The sequence below is a fragment of the Sciurus carolinensis genome, chromosome 12, assembly GCF_902686445.1.
Source record: "Sciurus carolinensis chromosome 12, mSciCar1.2, whole genome shotgun sequence".
In the NCBI taxonomy this organism is placed as follows: domain Eukaryota; kingdom Metazoa; phylum Chordata; class Mammalia; order Rodentia; family Sciuridae; genus Sciurus; species Sciurus carolinensis.
Window position 1 is genome coordinate 99,586,792 of NC_062224.1, and position 14,093 is coordinate 99,600,884.

General features: G+C 38.4%; 1 protein-coding gene across 5 annotated transcripts in view; it reads right to left on the bottom strand.

Annotated features, from left to right (window-relative positions):
• Positions 1–621: 621 nt before the first annotated feature.
• Pla2g4a (phospholipase A2 group IVA) overlaps positions 622–14,093 on the bottom strand; it is a 160,550-nt gene continuing 147,078 nt past the window's right edge. For all 5 annotated transcript variants that reach the window (XM_047521190.1, XM_047521189.1, XM_047521188.1 and 2 more), the window contains 3 exons: positions 11,309–11,504; positions 9,697–9,854; positions 622–1,204 (listed from right to left, as the gene is read on the bottom strand). In XM_047521190.1, the coding sequence (XP_047377146.1) occupies positions 1,073–1,204; positions 9,697–9,854; positions 11,309–11,504 (486 nt within the window). In that variant the 3' untranslated portion in view covers positions 622–1,072. The remainder of the gene's footprint in view (positions 1,205–9,696; positions 9,855–11,308; positions 11,505–14,093) is intronic.

Sequence of the window (14,093 nt, forward strand, 5' to 3'; positions counted from 1 at the left end):
GCAATATCAGCAGAGTAAAATGTTATGTCCAAACTGGTGATATATTTTGTCTACTTACTGAGTAAACACATACCACTAACTGAACAAGATTATATATGCTTTCTTTTTTAAGAAAAGCAATCATGATTCAAATGTAAAAGTTTTACATTTGAATTTGAATTAACACCTTTTGTGTTTAAAAGCAGTGAATCTGAAATTATTTCATGGCAGAAGTGCAGTATCTCATTAAAAAGAATTCTGACACTCCCAAAGGATGGAACCAACCTGGGTGTCCATCAATGGATGTAGGGCTTTTTTTTTAAAAAAAATGTTGTATATAGGAAGTTTTATAAGCCAAAAGCTGAGGTGGTCAAAGTCATTATGTTTTCTCTCACATGTGGAAACTAGAGAAGAAAAAGGAGAAGAAAGGTGGGAGGGAGGTCCTCATGAAAATCAGAGGGAGATCAGTAGAGTAGAGGAAAGGGACCAGATGGAGGGAGGAAGTGAGGAATGATATTGACCAATCATATTGTTATATTGTGTGCATGCACGAAGATGTAACAACAAATCCCACCATTATGTACAACTATAATGCACCAATAAAAAAATGGACAAAAAATAACAAAACTCAGTTATCTTGCTAATTTTGCAGACTGATGTATTTATTTGATATATGTACATATACATATATAAAAATAGTGTTGTCTCATGGCATGAAAAATTTCTGATCAGTGAATAACATTCACAAACAATGGCAAGTCTTTCTTACTGAACTATTAAATATCTCAAAAAGAAAACCACATCTGTAAGAAAAGCGCACATACAAAGGTTGGTGAGGAATGTTTTAAAATATGGCATATGTCCCTACATTTACATCAGGAAATTCAGAAACTGATGCTAAGCATATTTTTTACATAAACAACATCATTTATCCACCTAACAAATTTGTAGTATTAGCATTTTCAGGCAGCTAAACAACTGCACCTGTACCAGTCAGTCTTTTATGTTCAGTATGACTCTCTGTACTGTGCTTTTAAATCCAGTTACCATGGAATTTCAAACTGCAGCATCAGAAACCACTGCCCTGTCCAGACTATACTTGGGGTTTACTTAAAAACTCCTTGTTGAAAAATCTTCTTGCCTCAACATTGCTGAGGGAAACAGAGCAGCGGGATGGATTCTGTCTTCTATATTCAATGCTCTCAACGATGGCATCTTTTATCACCTGCAAATGGAGACAAAAGGTACATAATTAGTGCTGCTATGAATACCCTTGAACATCTGCAGGAGCAAAATGAAAAAAACCCAATTGGTCCTTTTTTGGAGTATTCTTTTAGAAATATAATGAGAAAAATCCAAGTCGTGCATACATATTTGAACTCTACTGCCCTCCATTTCATTCCGCTAGACTCACACTCAGTTACTCTTTCTCCCTCGCCCCCAAGACCAAACAATACTCTAGGGAGAGGTTCAGATTTTTGCTGAAGAAGTTGAGAACAAAGCGTTTGTAACATGATGAATTTGTGATTGTTCTGTCCCTCACAAGGAAGGTGATAATGTGGAGAAAATAAACAATCACTAAATCTATATTTGTTTTTTGACAAGAGGGCGTGAGAGATCACAAGGAAGACGCCCCCTTGTGGGGAGAGCGGGTATTGCTGAAGAATTGCCCAACTTCTCAACTAGACAAATAAAATAGCATGGGTGTCCTCCAGCTAGGAAGCCCCCTACTTTGTCATTTTATTGATGAAAAATGTTCTGCTATTTTTAACTCAGAATAATTTTTATGTATACTCAAATTAGTGGTGCCTAGAATAAAACATAGGCAATATGGCCTCTAGGAATGTCTATTGCAGTAGTCGTGATACTATTTCTGGTATGAAGCTTGTCTAGTTTGGAATTTGGTGGGAGCACTTATTGCAGAGCAATGGGAATGGGTTTTGGAAGCATGACCTTGCTGCTGTTGTAGGATCCTGTCAAAATTAGGAAACCTCATTCCTGGATAGCCCTGTAGGAATTCATCTTAACAATCAACAAAATAGTCTTTTCAGTGCACTAGAGACAGAGGCAACACACAGGGCTATTCCACAAGTTCCTTTATTCTCTACCCCAAGGACTGTTCAGCAACACTACGGCACTCTCTATGTGTTGTTCAGCCACGCACCACAGGTAGGAATACTTGGCAAGCGTAAGCAGCTGAGGACCCCAGGGCCTCCTCTTGCTCAGAGCTGGTGTGGCCCACCTTGATGACATGTGCCACAGGGCTTTCAATCCCCACGTGCTTACTGGGCAAGCATGGTCCAATGCCTGGGGGAGGGGGACCGGAGACCTCAGTGGCACTAACACGTGATCGACATGCTGTGACTTTAAACCTGGTCCAGCAGGCAGGCCTCTCTGTGCTCCGACTTCAAACAGCTAGCAGTCATATTTCGGAAAGAGGGATGCGTCATAGAAATGCATTTCTTATAGATGCATTTTTAAAAATAAAACATAAAATCATCTGAAGAACATGGGCTCAAATATTACTGAGTCTTTTAAGTAAAGCAGGTATTTGCTGATCCTACTTTCCCATGAGTAAGGGAGACATAACGAATTCTGTGGTTTCAGGATGTACTTCAGACCTATCAAAGAGACTTAGCCAAAGGCATCCAGGCTCAGTCACTTCTTGGCTATGTGAGATCCAGGGGGATTTATTTATGTGTGTATGTGTTTATTTATGTTGTTAATTTTAGGTTGATGATAGTAGTGACAATTAGGAGCTCTAAATTCAAAGCGAGGTTATAAGGAACACAGGCAATGAGCACACCAGGTGTAGGACAGAGTAGAGTTATTAGATGGAATGAGCTTATTAGTTTGCAAATCAATTCTGCCATTCAAACTGTCCTACCATATCTTTAGCAATCTGTGTTTTCTAGAGATCCGTGTCAGCAAGTTTATCAATTGGTCTCTGCTTTTCTACAGTGTTCAGAGAAACAGCAATCCTCTCTGAACAGAATCACAAAGCAAAATAAAAACCAACTCTTTACTTTCCAAACACTTAGCAAGTTTTGAAATAGAAAAGACTTCTGTCAGTAGAAATGAACTTCTGTCAATTCCTTTATAATGAATTCGTGAAAGCTCACCAAAACAATAAGCAAAATCAATATTACAAACTAGTGAATTTACCATAATGGGACCTCGGCTGGTGTTCCTAGTAAACAGGTCATTCTTATAAAGGAAGACAAACATTTACAATACTGAAAAACCCAAATCATCTGTAGATGCAATGTGCAAGCTCGACCACTAGGTGGCACATCAATACTATGAAACCATTAAACAGGCTTTTCAGATTAGAGCAAAACATAATCCAATTCCTGAGACTAGTAATTCTGTGATGTAAAAATAAATTAAACTAGATAAATTGCTAAATTTAAATTTTGGAGCATGCTTCTAGATGAACCCAAACAAAGAACTATGTCAAATTTGAGTCAAATTTTTAAAATTTGAACTACAGGCATCTTATAGTATTTATATATAATTTCCTCTTTCATTTTCCCATGAAATGCATTGAGATTCCACATCCTTCCCTAGCAATAAATAGCACTCATATCTCACTTTCTCCATCCCCTCTTCCTGTCCCTAAGCAGGACCCATGTCTTTTTTTACTTATGCCATTCAATAGCTTTCTAATCATTGAACCAGTTCCCTTGAATCTTCAGCAAAAAAGATAGATTAGAGAAATAATCAAAAAAATTTAAAAACATGAAAACTGATCTTCCTCCACCAAAATGCACAAATTTGAAAATGTGAAATTATAAATAATCCATAAGCAAATACTGAGTTTTCATTATAGAAAATAAAAAGTGAGGGATGGGTGTGTAGCTCTGCCAGAGAGCACCTCCTGGCATACACGATGGTCTGTGTACTGTCCCCAGCCCACACACACACACACACACAGCCCAAGGGAAGAAGTTCTGGTGTATTTTGACAGAGAAGTAAAAAATTACTAATTAGTCCTGCCGGGATGACTGCCTCCACCAGGGGATCAAAACAGAGCCCCAAGTGGCAGCAAACACCCCAGAAGCTTCATGCCGACTCGGGAATACAGCAGATTTCTGTTGAAAGCAAAAATGGTTATGTTGGTCTAACTAATTTAAGGACCAAATAAAATCTTCACAGAGTCAAAAAATTACCAATCTAGGAAAATACGAGTAGATATTTTGATCTAAGTGACTGTGAATTGGCTGGCTAATGCCGGCATTCCCCATAAGAACTAATGTGCCATGGAAGCAGGGATGTTCACCTTGTCATTTTTGGTCCCGGTACTTAGCTCCTGCAAGGTATGTGACAAACAGGTGCAAAATTGATAAATACGTAGAAAGCAATCGCTGAAGTTGAATTATGCAGAATAAGGTGTAATTCAAGAGGCCAGTGACATTTGGGGCTGAAGGACAGACAGGGTTTTATTTCAGTGGGGAGGACAGACTGGGCTTTCCCAGTGAATGACTGCAGAGCCAGGCTGCAGGTGGAAGGCTGTGGAGCAGAGGAGACCCTCGGGAGCTGGTTGGCCTGCCTGGAAAGGAGACTATGCTTAGGGAACACTGGGAAATAAGGCCACTTATGAGACAGATGGTTCAGGAATGAGAAAGGACCTTTGACTGTTTCAGTTCCCCACAATCGTGACTTCCAGCCATCTGCTGTCGTAATCCATGACTCAATTTCTTCACCCACAAATTAACCACACACACACACACACACACACACACACACACACACACACGACACAACCACTCTCTTCATAGGCAATTCTTCTGAGTTTTAAGCATTTTGGGGGGAGAAATATTTGCCTAATACTAATCATTCAAATTTTTTCTTTTTCTTTTGATGCTGAGTATTGCTGTATCCTTACTACCTACAGTAGCACCTGGCACAGCAGATACTCAATAAATGCATGTTGGACTAATGAATAAATGCGGTCAAAAGAGATCACGTGTAGTATTAGTTGGACCTGTTGGGACTTAAAAAACAATACCTCAGGTTGAAGGCCTCAGAAGAACCTCAGAAGCAAAGTCTTCTCCCCCCTTCCTCTCTCCTGCTGCCGTCTCCCCTGCCTACTGCACTCAGGCAAGTCACAGAGACTGGAATTCCTCCTAAGTGGGTTATAGGAACTAGAACTTCTTTTCCCCAAAGCAAGCCATGAAAGCCTTATCAACTCCTGCCTTTCTGTCTAGAGCTGGCCATAAAGAAATTCTCTATCTACCTAGATCTGAGAATAGATCATAGGACCCACTTCAGAAGGGTCCTGCCCTCTACTAGGAGGAAAGTATGCTGAGAGAGGCCATTGAGAACCTGAACAGACAGACTTTGCTGGGTTTCCCTGCTCAGTCTATCAGCACTAGGCCATACCCTTTTTGTAGAAACCTATTTCTACGCTGCCATCCATGCTTCATGAAACCTAGGAATAAAAATGGTGAGTTCACCCTTGATCTTTGAGTCTTTATCTTTGAAGGCTCCCATGTCATGTAAAACTAGGATCAAATAAATTTCTTGTGCTTTTCTCTTGTTAACTTCTCTTCGGTATAGGGCATGCGCTCTCACCCGTTATGATGGACAGGAAAGGGATCAAACTCCCTAATATATTAGGGCCTGGTTTGTAATGATAAGCTTCCAAATTATTTTTGAAAACACAAGAACCTCGACTGGTACCCAGATACTTTTATCAAGATGATGAAATATCATTAAGTATTAAGTGCCGGTACTTTTGGATATGTACTTTCCCTCGTTTCAAATAACATCAACTGCTTAACACTTTGTAAAATTATTTGAGAACATAGTCTTAAAGCTCATTCTTACATGTGATCAGCATATGCTGAATAAACTGAGACATGGGTTTTGGAATGTCCCTTCTGAGTTAAACATCCATTGACTAAGTGAGACTGGAAAGCAATATATTTTTCTGTGATTGCTAAATCACCGGGCCCTAAAAAAGAAGTCTCAGATGGCTTGTTCCCTCCAGACCAAGGTGGTGGTGTATGCATGGAGTGTACAGTCACATTGCATGGCCAGCATATGATGTGTAGACTTCCTGTGGTCAGGACCTTGACCTCCAGCCATAGTACCTTGACACTCACTACCCCCAAGTAAGTCAATAATGAAATATGTACAGCATATTTATCCTAGGTGCCAGGCAACATGGTCAGTTTCTCTAGAGGATAAAAAGGCATGTCACTGTTTTTAAAGAGTTTTAATTTATAATTAAAAGCAGAAGAGAATATGGACACTAAAAATAATTATTGTCACAATTATATTAACTGCTTTAATTTCCCAAGTGCTTATCACATGCCAAGTCCTTAAGTTTCATTGTTTTACTTAAACTCCATCTTGATCCATAAGAGACATATCATCGTTTCCCATACAAATGAAGAAAGTAAAATTGGGAAAGGTTCAATAACAGGCCCAGATGCTTCATCGAAGAGGCAGTGGGGTAAGGATCTGAACACCTAATTGTGTCTGACTCCAAAGCCTCTGCATCTGCCACATTCCACATGTCTACCAGTATAAGTCACTATACGTTGAGTTTTTAACAAGGAAACCAAAAAAACCATGAGATACGGTAATTGTAAAAGCATGGAGGCGATGTTCACTGGAAAGGAATTCGGGAGGATTGAGTAAGCGCAGGAATCTGAAGCTAAAGAGAAACCCAGAACACTGTCACCAAGTGAGCAAAAGCAGAGCCAAAGTCCTCCACAGATAAACTGGAACTGAGCATCGGCAACACCAGCCAGCTAGGACGACCAGAGAAATGGAAGTGACAGGAGCGAGGAGGGACAGGGAGGCATTTCCAGAGCAAACTCAGGTCAGACTGTGAACCAAAGAGGAAACATTCAGCCACAGTGGACATAGACACAGTCAAAAACTGTCTTCTTGGGATTGGGAAATAAGTGACTTTGCATTCTAACAGTTTACATTCACTGCGTCTGCTGTTTGCCAGCAACTCTGACAGACCATGAAATACAAATCAGTTCTCGGCTCTGTTCAAATGACATGGGAATGAGAGATCTGGCTGAGGTCCAAATCTGAGCATCCAAACCTCAGCAAAGGACTGTTGTTCTTTATATACCGTCACTTATCAATATTTGATATATTTTTAAATTTGGTTAAATTGTGTGGGGGAGGTAATGAAGGGAGAGAGAAAATGTCAATAAAGATGGGAAGTTTTACTTGAGTACAACACACACACACACACACACACACACACATACACACACACAGGTATCACTTGTACATAAGTTTCAATGGTCATGGATTTAGAAGAAAGCCTACATTCATTCATTTAAAAAAAAAATACTTCTTACTGGCTAGACTGTCATTACCAGTACCAACTTGTCTACTTTGTGAATTCTAAACATCTGCAAAGGCCTTGGGATATATTTACATCAGAGCTTCAGGGATACAGAATATGGAGGTGGATAGCTAAGATTTCCATTTATTGAACAGACACTGTTTGCAGGACATTGTTCACACGTCACCTGATTAAATACTCACTACTGCCACTGTGGTAGGTCCTATTTCACCTGCTTTAGAGATGAGGAAACTGAGGCTCAAAGAGTTAGTCTAGCTTATTCAAAGTCACACAAATGGCTCATCTAGGATTTAAAGATGATATAAAGCCCATGACCTTCCCTGTACATGCCATGCCAGAATGTCAGTAAGAGCAATTTAATGTTTAGTTGCTGGGCATAGTGGCACATGAATGTAATCCCAGTGGCTCAGGAGGTTGAAGCAGGAGGATCCCAAGTTCAAAGCTAGCTTCAGCAACTTAGTAAGGCTCTAAGCAACTTAGCCAGACCCTGCCTCAAAATAAAAAATAAAGAGGGCTGGAGATGTGGCTAGGTGTTTAAGTGTTCCTGGGTTCAATCCCTGACACTAAAAAAATAAAAATAATTAAAAATAAATAAAAATGTTTAGTTAAAGGTTTGTGGAAAAGCAACATTCAATGAGCTATAAGTTGAGAATTATTTTGGAATTCAGTCTATTTTTGTTCAACCTTTCAATTCTTCATCTATGTGTCAAAAATTACTTAGAAGAATTCTTATAAAATAGATAACTAGAATCGTATCATTCCTTGTAGCAAATAGTTTAGCAGCTTTTATATTAACCAGAATTGAAAATGATGGTCATTTAAAGTAGGTACATATGTGTGTGTGTTTTCCAAGTTCAATAGGATATTTATAAATTCCTACAATCTAGTTCTTTCCATTTCTAGGATGACTTATCAAGTTTAATACATTTATCCCAAAGAATATATACTTTTGATTTTATTGGCTTCACACTGGTAAAATAGGATTATTATGATATAATTCCTTAGCTCTCCTCACCTTTAGTACCATGGGGTTTTACAAAATACATGTTTGATGTTATTGATTAAAATACTGATTTCTTCCTTAATATTCTTTAATCCTCATCATTGCTACAGAAATAATGTAGCATGAGGCTTTCAGATGTCCACTGCAAGATTTCTTAAAAGGAAGAATAAATATGCTAATGTTAAGAAAACTATATTTGCTATAAATTTTGATAAAAAATGTTTTACATTAATCACATATTTGCATATGCAGACTGAAAAGAAAGAATTTTAGGGTTGTAGAAACTGATGCTTCTTGGGAAAGATTTCATTCAGTTATAAAAATTAAAGAATGATTCATAAACATTATGATACAGTTGTTGCAATCGCACACACTTTATCACTAGTAGTCTCAGGGCAAACTGAATAATCAAGCTAACTAGATGCGCCAGAGTTCCATTAGCTCATAAAATCTAGTTAAATTCATATAATCAGAACATTTACGCACATATTGTGAGTTTCTCTGTGCTATTCAGAGTCTCCACAGAGTCTGACAAATCACACTGGATGCCTTTCTCTCTCTGTTTAATTTCTTTCCTTTTCTCTTTATTCCTTTTTTTATTTTATATTTATTTTTGTTTTGTTTTTACTAATGATAAATTAGTAAATCCAAGAAGGCCAACAAACTTGAGATTTCACAACTGATCATTGTTTGTTAGACACTATGATTTAGAACCAGAAGCCAGTAATCTCAATTACACCACAGCGCTCCTAAATGGTGAATTCTACGCTGAAGTATCTTACCAGACACAATATCTTAGCAGCAGATGTGCTGGTGATAAGAATGATTTATACTGAAGAGAACGGCTTGTTTCTAGAGTTTCTAAAGCAAAGCACATGTGCTATCTCGAGGTCTGAAAATAGGGCAAGCTGTTACATTTGGTCACATTCCTGAGATCCACAAAAATCAACTACTTAAAGACTTACAAGAATTCATTCAAAACCATGGCATGATATCTTTGCAGATTCATCACACTTCTGGTTGTATGCACTTTCCTACTCTCCTAGTTCCTTTTCATTGTTTTTATTCCTTATAATTTATCATGTGTGGAATATCCTAGACACTTAGGGAAAAAAGCCAGGTATTAACTGCCATTCAATCCAATAATAGTCTAAAATGTGAACTCTGTCAATTTGGAGGTATTAATCTCTTTATTGGTAAGATTTGTAGGGTTCTTCTGGAGATGAATGAAATAATTCATGAGGGGTAAGTGGTTCAATTGGGGTAGTCATTCATGAACCTTATTTTCCTTTTGAGTAAATATAAAGAAATATTGTTGAACTCACATGCTATGAAAAGTAGTTGACATTATCAACAGTCAAAAGATACTTACATCGATATTGTTCAGGGTATTGAAGTACATCAGATCATGCAGCCTTTTGAATGCTTGATTTGGATATTGAAAGTTGAAGGTTGAAAAGGGTGATTCAGGGTCATCAAAAATATCAAAGTCTGCTATTTCTTTCTCTTCATTGGTTTCTCTTGGAACACCTAAATACCAGAACATCACCAAGGGCATTATTTTGAAAACTGTTAAATATCTCTAAAACCCAGGGAATAAAACACACTAATAACCATGAAGAAAACATTGGGAGGCTCCACAGAGGCCATGCGATCTGCAATATCCCTAGGCTCACCATTTCTGTGTGTTAGGAATAGATGCCTTCCAACTGCCAGTCTGTATTTTTGTGCCTCAGGTTTTTCTTCTTCTCCCTGAAAGTGTGGAGGGCTGCTTTACCCATTACCATCAGACAGCTCCTGACAAATAACTCTTCCCTAGGCAGCAGTCAGCCAGAGACTCTAGGGCATTCATAAACACCATGCTCCCATACCTGAGGGAAGGTTCTATTTAATTTCCAAGACCTTCCAAGCAAGGTCAAGTTCCCTATGTGGTAGCTGTTTGCAAGCACATGGTCTGTCATCTGCCTTTCTTCCCTCTATCACTTCCCCAATACCTTCTGGCTAATAACTTATATTTGAACCCTTTTCTCAGAATCTTCTCGTGGGAGAACCCAAAACAAAATGTCATCCACTGTCTCCAAGCCACAGAGACCCAACTGTAGGTTGGCCTCACACATACCAACTGCTCATTTGAGAATTAACAGAGACAACTCTTTAGGTTTCAAGTGCTCCACTAGTTAAAAATTAAAAATGCCAGCCAGTGTTCTTCCATGACAAGATATGCCTCACAATAAACTCCACCCCTACTGAACCATTTTCTCCCTGAGAAATCTAGAAAAGACCAGCTTCTCCATGTCTTGCCCATCCTCCTCTTTCCCATCCTTTCTATGTTTTATCTTTCCATTCACAAAATGAAAAACTACCTTTTCTGGTCTTAAAATAGTATGATTATTTTTAGAGCCTTAAGCATCTTGCTCATCAAGCTGTATGTAGATCTGCTTTTGTTAACCAGTGTTTTCTAGGATACAGGGAAGGTCAACGACTACTTTGGATGTGGTCAAACAAAATAGCTATTCCTTGAACTTGATTCTTATTTTCTAAGAAATAGGACATGGGGCTGAATTTGCTAGCCATGTTTTGTTGTTAGATGACATTAATTTTGTGGTCAGAATTTTCTGAGTTTTCTGCATCGTTTTTATTCATAAGATCTCTCTCACAAGGGTAATGTTGAAAATATTTAACATCCCTTATGACTAGGGCATGAACCAATCAGAAGGCATACCTTCCAAGGTCTTGCAATTAAGCATCAAGATTTTTGTTGGGCTAGTCAATCAATGCCTCCATTTCTAGATCTTTAGTGATCTTCATGAAAAAAAAAAATATTTGCAGTCTTGGGATAGTAGCTGTTTATCAAGGTAAGGGATGCACTCAGTGTTGGAAGAGGGCCATTGTGAAACAGCTCCATATCAGCTTAATAGCAGTCTTGTTCTCCTGCCAGATTTCCATTCTCTGTTTTAGGGAATAGATTATTATTCCAAGGATACCTGGAGCCTTGTACTTTCTGAAGTTGATGTTGGCCAGAACAAAGTGGATGATAGTCGGGCAGTCTTTCTCCACATCAGGATTCTTGGGTTTAAAGACATAGCACTCCTTCAGTCCTTCCCGATCAAAAACGTAAGGATCAATCTTTGGAAAGGGGAGTTTGTTCATTTTAGCCCACTTTTCCGCAAGTAGAAGTTCCTATGGGGAAAAGAGAAAGAGGCAGTGGGAATTCTCAGTCTTCGTCATTCCATATTCCTTAGGTGTCTACTATCTGCCAAGCAGAGTGCTCTTCACCAGGACATGTATACAACAACCCTGTCTTCAAGAAGCCCATAAATCTTAAAAATCTATGAAATAAATTACACTACAGTCAAACTCACTACTGATATATATGTATATAAATAATCATAGATAATTATATATATGTGTATATATATGGTGGATTTAGAGTATTTATAACCATTTAAATGATTTTTTTTAACCCTTAGGAGTTATGAAAAAGTCTGATGATGCAGAATGAGGAACACTCTGTTACTGGATTTTTAACCTATATCATCTCCATCATAGTATTAAAAAATTAAAAATTAATTCATTTTATGTCTATAAAAATATTTGACTATCTTTAAATAAGCTTTTTTTTCCCCCTTTTGTTTATGAAAAAGAATTTGAGCTTCTGGCCTGATCATGTTGCTATATGGCCAAGAGTAGACCCAGCTGAGCTTCCTGAGTCCCATTCAAGGTGTGGCAGGTTGAATGACATCCCCCACATCGGTGCCCTTCCTAATGAGGGATCATCCTTCCCCACCAGGCAGAGAAGGCACATGGGCAGAGCCACCACAGCTGATTTGCTGTTGTTCGCATGTGGCCTGACCAAGAAATGCATGTTTGCAAGAAATGCAGATTTGAGGTTGGGTTGTCTATGTATCAAAGCTGACTTAGTGCCTAAGGAAGAAAAAAAAATTAAAGAGAACATGAATCAATATGGAGAGATGTGGTGAATGGAACTCATTTCCACTTATGTGCGGCTTCGGGGAGGAGAGAAGTAAGGAGCAAAATATCATAGTGTAAACCACAGACTCAGAGGCCATATGCAAGCTCTGTGGCCTTGGACATGTTTCTTAATGTCTCTGTCTCCAGTATCCTCTAAACATAAACTAAGGATGATGGCACTACTAATCTATATCTCATGGGATTGCAATTAGAATTAAATAGATTAACATTCCCCAGTATTTAGAACAGTACTTACCATATATTAAGTGCCACACAAATATTTAATAAATAAATAATGATAGAAGAAAAGAGATGGAAGAAAAAAACAGGAAGACAAAGGAGAAAAAGAAAAGGACAAGAGACAGAATAAGCATTAGGGAAACTCTTAGAGGAGATTTTGGGGGAAACCATCATTAGAATCTTAAATTTTAAAAACTATTTTTGTCCACAAATTGCTCCATTCAACAATAATCATTAGCAGCTAAATCCCATGCTAGAAGCTGGGTCCTAACAGTGAGTAAAACATTCATGGCTCTTGTTACTATGGGATTTACAGCCTGTAATTATATAATAATTATATAGTAATTATATAACCATGCAAATTCAAAAGTGTTATAAATGCTATGAAAAACTTACAGGAGGCAATATGATTTTGCAGTATACCCAGACTATTTTCTCAGAGTATTTATTAATTCACTCAACAGTCACTCTTGAGTAGCTTCCATTTTCTAGGCAGAGGTGTCCTTGAAGCTTTAGAGTTTACAAATCAGCGGGGAGATAACCAGGTATAGTACAGTGAGCGGGAGGTGGGAATCATGATAGACAAGCCATGTGCCCGGTTGTGCCCAGCTTACGGAGCTGCCTCAGCTTGCTGGATGACCCAAGGTGAACTGCACAGCCACTGGAGCTCAGCAGGGAACAAATTATTTTGGGGGTTTACAATATGCAGCGACACACCCCTAATCACACTGTAAGGATTTAACAACGCACAGGGACTGAGCTGTTCAGTGTGGCTCCCAATCCCCCCTTATCCAGAGGTCATCTGTTCCTTATTTTCCACCTCTATAAAATAAAGATAATACTAGAACCTTCTTCGCAGGACCACTATGAAGATTAAATGAGATAAAACACATAAAACCCCCAGTAAGTTAGAGCCAAAGAAAACAAGTGCCTTTAACATAGTACCTTAAACTCAGAAAAACAGACATTTCATTCAACTCTCACTGATCTTAATGCTTCTGGAATGGCATGAATTTTAAACTGATCAACTCTCTCAATCCAATTAACAAAGAAATAAAAATCCAGAACAAAAGATTTAATGGATATGAAAACACTGCTTCATAAACTGTCGGGCTAAGTATTGGTAAAGTTTTGCCCCCAATCTCGTATGTGTATGAGTAATTTCTTGTTAGAAACTTGAGAAAACTTATCACTAACCCCTTACCTCTCCTTCAGTTGTATTAATCAGCATGTTATTTCTTGTCTAGCACTGTTCACAATCATTCACCCATGATTATTCAACATCAAAATAAAACCAAAAGTTCATACTACGAAGCAACTGCAAGAGGGCAAGGAAGAGAAAGAGCTTTCTAGTGTTTACAAACATGACTCAAGGCTGACGGAAGATGAGTGGATGTGCAGAGGGAGAGGAAGAGGGAATTACGTGAGGGAAGAGTCGGGCTATTTTTAGGGATGGGGAAGGATGGAGACTTTCCCTTTTCCTCTGTGATTCCGACGTGGAAAAGATTAAACACAATGACTGCAGACTGATTACAGCATGGAAAACCCGTCTCCTTT